The following is an 11,175-nucleotide window of genomic DNA, read 5'->3' on the forward strand; positions in this document are numbered from 1 at the left end:
TGCCAGCAATGGATGCCATGTGAGAAGGATGGGGTAAGGGGTAAAATAATCGCGCTGTGTCATACAACAAAGGATTAACACTGCCTTCCTAAGAGCAGAACTAACAATTCTCCTCACAGAGGTAGGAGTGCTTCTGCCCTCAGGAATGAGTACCCTAGGACAAGGAGCAGGTTCACAGCAGGGCACTCCCTACCAGAGACAGGCACTGGCACAGAAATAGCCCAGCCATTTCCAATGCAGGAGTGGAATCCTATAATACAATTGCATTTCAAGCCAAATTGATCCCTGCTGCAGCTCTGTTGACTATGATGGAAGAACACTTTAAATTAATCTGGCCCTGCAACTACAGCAAACCTTCCCCATAAACCAGTTAGGTGCAAGATACATGGGGCAGCTGGAAGCTCCGTGTTTGTTGCAAATTTCAAAAGCCAGGACTTGCCAGAGCAAATGAATGAACCTGTGGCTGCCACTGTCAAGCACCTTCCCTGCACCACAGCTTTCCCTGTACTCCTTAAATGGCCCCAACAGGATAAATTTCAAACTGTTCCTGGGGCAGGTACAATGGAGCCAGCGCACTCCTTCCTGCTCCACCTCCCTGCTGCTGCTCTCGCACCCTAACTCAACACCTCACTTAGGCAGAGCATGCAGAATTGCTCTTCAGAGAAGGTTTTTTTACTTTTGGGTGGTGTTTTTTAATAACATATCAGGCAGCACGGCACAGCTCTTGCTGCCTCCAATTATTGTCATGACTGTACAGCTGTGGTTATTTAAAGCAGAATTTGGGAAGAAAAAGTAAATCATTTTGATACACTGAGGATACTGGCCAGAATTGAGCAGAACACATCTGCCAGTGCTGAAGGAAGGCAAGAGTCAGTGCCAGAGGCCCAAATCCCGGATACCATGTTAGCCACATGAAGGTTTTGACCTTCAAATACAATGGGCTGCAGCCAGACTAAGTCATCGACATCACCAGAAACAGGGGAATCCCTGGGAAGACAACAGAAAACCTCTGTGGCCTCTACAGTCTCTGCAAGGTTTGCACGGCTGAGATGGGAGCTGGAATCTGCAGCAGACTCTCAGGCAAGGTCTGCTTTGGAGGGACAGAGAAGATGGGAAGACTTATGCTATTTCTTGTGCCTTTTGCCAAGATTCAGATTGCACAGATTACAGTAAAATTCACTTGGCAAAAAGGCCTTTATTAAAAAAAGAAAAAAAGAAAAAAAAAGAAAAAAATTTCTAGTGAGAAATCAGGACTGAGATTTCAAAAAGTACAAGATCTGTATAAATTCAGCAAGATGTCCAGCACCAGATTTTTTCATGGTGCAAGAAAGAACCTGGGGAAAGGCTCCCCTCATGAGGGAAACACCATCTGCTTCCCCAGCAGACTGCCAGTCTTAGGTTCTTCTCAAGAGCAGATGGATCTTCCTTGTTCCTGCAGCATCTCAGGTCCCACCAGAGGTATTGGTTGCAAGCAAGCACCTGAATATTGCCTAATGGAGTAAGCCAATCACTAACTTAGCTGGCGTGTCCATGCCCATCCACTTAATATGGTTTTTTTCTTTTTGGATGTATTTCCACCATAGCATTTCTTTTTCTTCTTTCTCCACATAGAAGTGTAAGCAAAAGGACTGCTTTCATCTGTAATAAGTTAAAATCAGAAAATACCTAACTAACAAGTAACTGATACTGGTCCTTGGAGCCCAAAGAGTAAAATCCATAGAAAATTCATTGGTTCCATTTTTGTCTGGTATATCCCATGCACGCCCCCATTAGAAAAATGGGGTTTACGAATCTTATCATACAGCAAGGAGCAGTACGTCAGAGCCAGAGCTGAGAGTCTGTGGCAGAGATCTGGGCTCTCAGATTGCTAAGTGTGGCTCCGAGTCACTGCTCAATCAGTCTTCACATGGCCGTTGGCCAAGGCAATGGGGACAGTGGGGGCCCCCGGCTCGGCAGTCTCATCAAACCGTAAGCGCAGGGTGTTTCTGATCACCAGCTGCTCCATGATGAAAGAAGCACAAAACCATGGGATGGCATACTCCAGGGTGATCAGGCCCATGAAATCAAAATCAAACTGGGAATAGTCCCATGGGCAGGCATTGAACTGGCGCAGGATGAGGCCGGTGGTGAACTCCCAGAGGTATGTCCAAAGTGTGTAAATGAGACAGCGCACTAAAATGTTACACTTGTCTTTGAGATATAGATACATCTTCTCCACAATGAGGATGGAGGTGCCATATATGAAGAGCGCCCAGACACTGGTAACACCTGGGAACTTCCAGTTAAAGTTGACCACAAACTCCCAGGCAGCTGTGAACATCACCTCACAGAAATAGCCATGAATGGCATAGAGGTACCATCGGGAGAAAGCAGTCAGGGGTTCTGCTGCAGCCATTCTTGTGACACACCCAAGCAGGCACCCTGAAATGAGAAGAGAGAGAGAAAGAGAGAGAGAAAGAGAGAGGGGAGTCAACGAAGAAGTCACAAGCCCTTACGATGGCACCACGCACAAACTCATAACGTCCTCAAAGGACAAATCTGAGAAAGAAGTTAATTTTAAATCGCTTAATTTTTACCACAGCAAATTTTGAGTCATAGAATCACAGAATGTTTGGGTTGGAAGGGACCTTAAAGCTCATCCAGTTCCAACCCCCCTGCCACAGGCAGGGACACCTCATAGTAGACCAGATTGCTCCAAGCCCCGTCTAACCTGGCCTTGAACACTGCCAGGGATGGGGTAGCCACAGCTTCTCTGGACACCCTGTGCCAGTGCCTCACGACCCTCACGGAGAAGAATTTCTTCCTAATGTCTAATCTAAATCTACCCTTTTTCAGTTTAAAACCATTCCCCTATCATTACATTGTTCTATCATTACATGCCCCTGTAAAAAGTCTCTCTCCAGATTTCCTGTAGGCCCTTTTTAGGTATTGGAAAACAACAGTCTAACTATATTATGCCATAAGGTCTCCCCCTGAGCCTTCTCTTCTCCAGGCTGAACAAGTTCTGGGAAAAGGTGGCACCTTACCAGGCTCCAAGTCTCAGAATGGGCCTGGACAACATATCCTGCTCTGCCTGAGAAGTGAGATGCAGTTGGTATTGCACTGGTGGTAAGGAGGTACTCGACATGTACAAGGGCTTTGCCAGGGGTGAGGCTGGCAAAGAACTTACTGGTTGCAAGTCAGTAGAAAAATACAGTCATCTTGGAACTAGATGATCTTAGGGTCCTTTCTAACCGTAACCATTCCATGGTGTCACAAGGAGCACACAGCACCGTTTTGATCTTTGCCAGAAACAGCACTGTCCCCTACTTTTCTGATTCTAATATGGAATAGATTAGACGAACACACCATTGAAAACCTGAGCCCTTCCAACTGCCACCTACAGTCTTTATATCCAAAATGTTTACTGTAGTGAAAAGCTAAGCTTTGATGTGAGCTACAGAAAGGGAACTGGAGGAGAAGACTTCCGCAGTTTTACACTTTCAGACAGCGCACCTTACACCCATTATTCAGCTGAACTGTTACTTTCTTCTGTTGAAGAAGTCATGCATTAAATGGCTAGGATTTGTAAAATAATTTTCTTATGGTGTCAGACTGCCTGATACCAAGTCAAAAAGCACAAGAGAACCATTGAAATCCATTCAGATTTGGCATCAGGACAGCACAAAGGAGGAGAATAAAAAGGAACAGCTGAGCATAGAGAGAGGTGGTTAGTCATGATAAATAGGAAATGAGAACAAACTCTAATGGTCTCCACAAGAAGAAACTTGAGGAAGAGGTTTTGAAAAGGCACAATTTGCTTATCACTGAACTGTTTCAGCACAATTTGTTTTTACACTTTTTGTATAGATTTACAGGTCCTAAGCATTACTCTGCCATGCTACAGTCACTGTCCCAGTCACTGATTTTAAGCATAACTTTACTGAAGCCTTACAGATTTAAATCACAGGGTGAATTTGACCTCTTTCATTCTTAGAAAGTTGCTCTTTCAAGTTGGGTTTCTCTTGAGTCATCATCAGGCACTATTTAACTTTTTTGCTTTGCACTTGTCAGTTCTGTGGCACAAAGTGCTAGGAAACGACTACACTAACTTTATGTGCAGACATTCCAATGCCATCTGGAAAGAGAACGTTCATGCCCTGCCTTGTGAGCCTCTCTGAACAAAGTATTAACATGCAGTGTAACTGAAATTCTGATGCAAGGTGAGAGAAATTTTATAAGGAAAAAGGAACTATAATAATGAACATGCTGATACGCAAAATATCACAGGGGAATATTGATGCTGAAAAGGACAGAGCTGTATCCATGACCTGCTCACTCCTCTCTTAAATGGACACCCAAACAATCAGTCTTGGCACTTCATATGGTGTGGGACCTCAAACACTCATTTCCTAACAGCACAATCCATTTTACACAGGACACTGAACAGTTGCTACAGATCAGGTCAACAGTATATTGTGAACTTGTAGGTAAAAGACTAAAGAGTCACCAAGAATTCCCTTGTATCTTCTAACAGTTCAGCCCCAAGAGACCCTGCATGACAACAGTGGAAGTAGCACATGAGAAATATGCAGGGGGTGTATATCCACACTGTCCACAAGAAGCTGATGTGTAAGGAAGGGCACTGGAAACTCTCTCTGAGGAGAATAACAGTTTGTCAATGTAATGCTACTTGGTTAGTTTGCCAGCACAGCTGATAAGCATAGAACTTTGAATCCTCATATCATTCCTCCATTCTCACATAATTTCAACAATGTCCTGTTTCAGCTAGGATAGAGTTAATTTCCTTCCTGGTAGCTGGTGCAGTGCTGTGTTTGGCTGTAGTATGAGAACAATGGTGATAACACACCCATGTTTTAGTTATTACTACAGTAATGCTTACGCTGATCAAGGACTTTTCAGTCTCTCATGCTCTGCCAGTGAGGAGGGCACAAGAAGTCAGGAGAAAGCAGAAACAGGACACTTGTCCCAAACTAGCCAGAGGGAGATTCCATACCACAGCACATCATGCCCATTTACATGCCCAGAAACTGGGGGAAATTAGCCAGGAAGGGCTGATTGCTGTTTGGGGATGGACTGGGCATCAGTCAGTGGGTGGTCAGCGACTGTATTGTGCATAGCTGCTTGTTGGTTGGGGTTGTGGTTTTTTAATTTTCTCTCTCTTTTTGTTATCTCTCTTTTCATTATTATTAGTATTATATTTTACTTAAACTGTTAAGCTGTTTTTATCTCAACCCACATGTTTTACCTTGTCTCTGATTCTCCTCCCCTTCCCACTGGCAGGAGGTGAGCGAGTGGCTGCGTGCTACTCACAGTTCCTGGCTGGGGTTAAACCACAACAAAGAACATATTAATAGTCAGAGGTACAGAAGTAAGGGAAAGCAGTAAGAAGGAAATGGGCTGTAGGTATCTTTTGTCAGAATGGGGATATATGGCTGCAGCAAGGAGAAATATTTTGTATCTGAGGAGACGGACAGCAAAAGATGGAGAGTCCTTAGAAGTCAAACCTATTGCTAGTAAGGCACTGAGGAAATACAGAATGTCACTGTCCAGGGAAGAAAATTATTCTAAAAGTTCTACTAAGCTGCCAGGGATTGTATGGGGTTTTTCTCTTTTCAATAAGCCTTTCTAAGCTTTTCCATTTGTGGCCCTTATTCTTTGCATTTCCCCCTACATCTTTACATGAAATGTATTTGAATTGTTAGCTAGGAGCAACCACAGCACACAGTACTTCTGTAAGCTATTCCTTGTCATTTGAAAATCTGTTCACAAAGTCAGGTCAAATGCACAGAAGATCCTTTCCTTCATATTCAAAGGATCCCCTCAACAGCTACTTCCATTGTCTTACACCAGCCCACTAAAGCCAAAGACTCACAGAAACATATCCAACAAGCCACGTCCTGTTCTACCCCACACCATTTCCTCTGTGCAATGAAGATTTCATTTCCCTGGTTCTATACCACATACTTAATTATTATCAATTTATTCCCTATTTATTTTTTAAACTTTGCAAAATATCTAGTCATTACACTAGAAGTCTAATAACTGAATCTAGACCATGTCTGCAACACAAGTTAAGCCACTGCAAAGACCACTGTTGACTTCTTTTGAATCCTGAGCCTTTCACCACAACTGCCAGGTGACCAGCATCAACGTGCTGACACTGTCTCAATATTTGTCTTCTACTGTCACATGCTCAGTCAGCCCAAACTCTATGAGAACTTCCTTCTTACCATATGCTGCCTGTTGATTAAGAGCATCCCAAGACAGGACAGATGCTGAACTGTGGTAGCCCAAATATAAACTGGTCGCACTGTGCTAAGCACTAAGCAAATCCATAAATCACAGGTCCTCCTGTAAAACATTTTGTTCAAAATAATACAAGAAGTACACAGTAAGACATAGAAGGGAATGGGGGATACCTAGAGAGACTGCAACAAGCTACAACACATCATTGGACAAGTTGGGGACTGTACAATATAATGGTTACAAGTCACTTGAGCATTTACAAAAATTAAAATTGCAGCTGTTCCCAAGCATCTAATTTCCCAGCCATACTGAGCTGTCTGGTGCCTGGTAGGCAGTACAGCACAAGAAGGTCCCAAGAGGGAAATGAAGGAGAAAAGTATTGTTTTATTGGGCAGCTATTCACGATATCAAGCTGAAAAGTAGTTGCAGGACATTAGTGGGAGAAACATCCAAACACAAAGCCAACACTGGATTCAGTAAGAGATGCAGATTTGTGAAAAACCTCAAGTAGATAATTGAACTTGGTGATGCAAGACTTTTAATGGAGTCACAGTAATACAGACCAAAAAGCTCTGAATGTATGATATCTATTCAGTCTCCTGCGGAAAACAGAAGACATTCATCACTGAGGCAGTTATAGTGGGATGAGCAGTAGCTTCCTGAAAACCAGAAACTGCCACCTATGCAATTGTCTCAGCAGAGAGCAAATGAGTCATGGTGACTGCATGTAGCCAGCCATGTTTGTACTGAGGCTGCTCACACTGTGGTGTTCCATGGAAAACAGGGATCTTCTAAATTCAAAGCTATGGAAATGCTTTCCATCATCAGCAAATTATATTTCAAGCAGCTAAAATAGAAATAGTTCCTCTAAAACACTCTGGCTGGCTTATTTCTCCCAGGGATGGTAGAGTACGGCTCCATCAGTCAACATCCTCCTCAGATTCCCTTATGTTCCTTAGCCATTCTACCTCTTACCAAAGCTCTGCCACCATGCAGAACAAAATCATCAACCTGGTCACATCTTGCACAGCCACCATCTAACATCACTGACAGGCTCTGGCACTCACTACAGCCAGATGCCTGGACATGTTTTTGAGGGACCTCTGCACCGGGCCAGCAGAGTGGACTTTGTTTCATCTGCCTTCTGCCAAGAGGATGCCATCCTTGAGCACCTTCTTGATGACCACTGTCTGACCTTACCTCTTATGCTTGCCAGGCTTCTGGGCCCTCCCTGTGCCAACTGCCGTGCCATACCCTGTCTGTCCTCTCCTGGTCACCGTGGTCCCAAAGGGAGCGTTCTGTATGTGCAGGGGGTGGTGTCATCACTCCTGGCACTGCTGATCTACAGAACGCTGGTCCTGGATTTGGCTCCAAGACATTAGTTCATCAGTGTTTAAAGATTTATGAGTAAAGTCTTAGTGGTATTTATGTGCTGAAGTCATAACTCTGAGGATATATTCATCCTTCAGGTAACTAAGAGCCTCAATTAACTGTGGCTCAGAAAATAGAATTTCAACCGTACTGAAGTGTGGAATAGTTCCAGCAGATTGATTAATCAAGCCCTGCAATGAAGCTAAAAGCATGCCACAGACTTGTGTCTCCAAATACAGACTTGATGTCCATTCTCTACTCCTAGCACTTTCAGGATGGATCTGGAGCCCTGGGATTCTGGTCAGTTCTGAATGTATTAATCATCTGTTTGTGCTGCTTCTCTCTCTGGACTCCATCTCCATCAGGATGCTTGTTGTCTCTCTTCCTCTGAGTTCCACCCACACCACCACATATTGCAAGAAACAAAGCACAGCTCATTTCCAATCTGTATTTCCCACTCATTTTCATCTCTAGCTCCTTTCCCTTAGAAGACTCATTGTTTCCCTGCCACTCCTCGTTCACTTACCCAGTTCACTCTGTACCTGCTGGCAGCCTCTGATCCCTGCCTATCTTTCATATCTGTTCCAGAGAGAATTGGGATACAGTAAAAAAGAATGACGACAAAAGGAGATTAAATTAATCCAATTACAAGACTAAACCAAAGGGATGGGGTGTTCAAGGCCAGGTTGGATGAGGCCTTGGGTGGCATGGTTTAGTGTGAGGTGTCCCTGCCCATGGCAGGGGGGTTGGAACTAGATGATCTTAAGGTCCTTTCCAACCCTAACTATTCCATGATTCTATTAAGTGTAGTTCTTACCAGTAATGCCTGTGTGTGGGCTACCCAGAAGGCATCATTTCACAATAGGAAGGAGAGAGGTAGGGTTTTCTTGGCAGGGAGCATAGAGGGAGCTTTGCAGAGGACAGAGAAAACACAGAATCATAGAATGAAGACATAGTTTAAAGAATAGTTTTCTGGCTATTGTGATCTCATTAATGGCAGCAGAAGTGCAGAAAGCTGCGACCTTCCATGCCCTGCCTCACACATAGCATCATCTTAACTCAAACACACCTTAGCCCACAGTGACCATTCCTTTTAATAAAGGCAGCAGCTCTTTACTTACAGTGACCAAGAGGGGTCATGTATGCTCCTGACAGAAGCTGAAAGCCCTCAAGAGTCAAGCAAGCACCAGACTTACAGACAAATCTGTGAAAAATGACAGAGTCCAAACTTGGCATCTAGAAGTATTATCCCCAAATCTCCCTAGCATCTCTTTCAGGTAAGGTCATATCCTTCTCCAAGCCTGTTGCTAGACTACTGTGCCTCACCTGCTGCCCTCTTCTGTCTGGAAAAGCTGCCCCAAGTCCCCAACATTTGCTGATACTCTCAAGCAAGCAAGTGAACAGGAAGGTCCCAGGTGTCCCTGAAATGGTCCCAACACAAAGCAGAAATTTTGAAGCCAGGACCCCACTGTTGGAGCAAGCAGACCTTCCCACTAACACTGCAGAGGAGGGAGACAGCACTGTGGAAGGTCTGCCCCTAAGGAGATGACATGTCCAGAAGAGCACAACCTGCCCTGAGAATTTGTATCAGCCTTCCTTCAGTTCTGGGTGCTCAGTTGCTGGATTTACCATTATTTTAACCTGGACAGTAAGTCCAGAATGACTTCATTCTCTGCAGTGAGAGTAGAATTGAGTTCCTAGAACCCATTTTTTAAAAGCTGCCCCAAGTTTACAGCCCATGACTGCAGGCCTAGGTGTGAGCGCTCACAGTTCCCCAATGAACAACTGCCAGACCCGTAAGCGCCTGGGAGCTGGACCTCTTCATTTCAAACCATGCATTCAAACACAGTGCCAATCAATATCCATGTGTTTTTGAATGCTTGAGCTTAATATGTCGCATTAGATGACTGAAGCAAATCTGACATTCAAAGAACATAATGCACATCATGGCTTACCAGCAAAAGGCAACCCAAAACAGTGATGAATGGAGAGAGAGAGAGAGAGAGAATTTATCCTGAGAACATGCCGAGAGTTCACAACATTTTTCTGCAGCTAATATCCTTTCCACTGTCACTAGAGAGCCAATAGATATAAAGAAGAGACAACATTAAGGTCAAGACACTATGTGTCACCCATCTTTCATGGTTTCTAAAGCTGACAGAAATCCAGACAGTTCTTTTTTGAAAAGGGCTTGGTTTTTTTAGTTTGTTTTTTCTTTGTTTTCTTTTAGCAAATGCTCCATCTTCTTTCCAAAGCAAAATGAAAAGCAAACACACCAGTTCACTCCAACACTATAAAATAACAAATTGACTTGGACAACTCAGAGGTCAGTATCCGTAACAACTAAATATGCTTAGCCCAGCTCTTCTCAACAATCTGCAGTAACAAGCCAGAATCAGCGTGCAATGGAGGAAGGCCAGGTTTGAGGGAGGAAAATAAAAAGAGAAGAGACAAAAAATCCAAACATATTTCACATTGAAAATGAAGCTTGGCAGAGAAGAATATGATCAAGGCAGTGAAGTCAGAATATCTAAAATCCTAGCCTGCTAATGCCCTGACACAATCCAAATCACATCTGTGAATAACAGCAGTGTGTGTAAAAAGAAATAAATATATAAAAACAAAACCCGAAAGAAAAACCTTAGAACTATTGACAGATCCAAGGCAGTCTTTCCTTGTTTGCTGCAGGTAACACTCAAAGCAGCATTTCAGACAGTGAGCTGCTTCTTTTAGTGGAAATTCTTGCAGCATATACACAACTGTAAAGAATCCTTTCCCTCTCCTCCCTTCAACAGCACACAAGCCTTTACAAACTCCCAGCATTCAACCAATAGTAGGTAACTGGATAGTGTAAACACCTGCAGCTAGCAACTACAGTCACTCTTCACTTAGGAGAAACAGAACCGCTGCAGACCATAATGAAACCTAACATCTTGGTCTAAGCTGATTTAGGTTTAGACATTGCAAGCAGAAGGCACTGCATAAAGACAGATGAAACAGGAGAGAGTACTCTTTAAGCACCTTCAGAAACACAGACCAAAACTGTCCAAAAGTCTTCTTCTCCCTTTCCCCTTTCGGAGTTCTCTTGATAGCAGTTCTCCAGAAAATCCTTTTCCCTCCTGAAGATACGTATTTTTTTTTTCCTTCCCAACATTAAACTTCTGCCAAGATGTGAAAGAACCAGGTATGCTATCTGCTGTTCACCAGGCTATGATTCGTCAAGTTTCTTCCTAGCAACTCCCATTGAAAAAACTTTAGCAGATTGTTAAATTATTCTTTTTCACCAAAAGAATCCTTGTGGAGCCTCCAAGATGCTGGCTACCTCTTCTTCTTAATTTCAAGTTCACACAGGTCCTCAGAGTTAGAAACATCCTGGAAAGGAAGGGTAGAAGAGGATAAATCTCAACCCTACTGACCATGTCTGACAAATCCTCAACTACGCAACTGTGCCTACAACCAGGAAAGGCAGCTTCTCTGAGCAGTTTCCCAGAGTTTCTCTGACTGATGCCCATCCATTAGCACAGGGATTAATCAGCACTGGAAATATACTGTATG

General features: G+C 43.6%; 1 protein-coding gene across 1 annotated transcript; it reads right to left on the bottom strand.

Moving 5' to 3' along the window:
• Window positions 1-1,891: 1,891 nt before the first annotated feature.
• On the bottom strand, window positions 1,892-10,754 carry TMEM229B (transmembrane protein 229B; the record flags this gene model as incomplete). The annotated part of the gene is made up of 2 exons (XM_080618476.1): window positions 10,642-10,754; window positions 1,892-2,421 (listed from the first exon to the last, which is right to left on the bottom strand). Exon 2 carries the CDS (start codon window positions 2,393-2,395, stop codon window positions 1,892-1,894), a length of 504 nt encoding a protein of 167 aa, XP_080474602.1. The 5' UTR covers window positions 2,396-2,421; window positions 10,642-10,754.
• Between the last annotated feature and the right edge of the window lie 421 nt (window positions 10,755-11,175).

The sequence above is a fragment of the Psittacula echo genome, assembly GCF_963264785.1.
Source record: "Psittacula echo genome assembly, chromosome: 5".
Taxonomy (NCBI): domain Eukaryota; kingdom Metazoa; phylum Chordata; class Aves; order Psittaciformes; family Psittacidae; genus Psittacula; species Psittacula echo.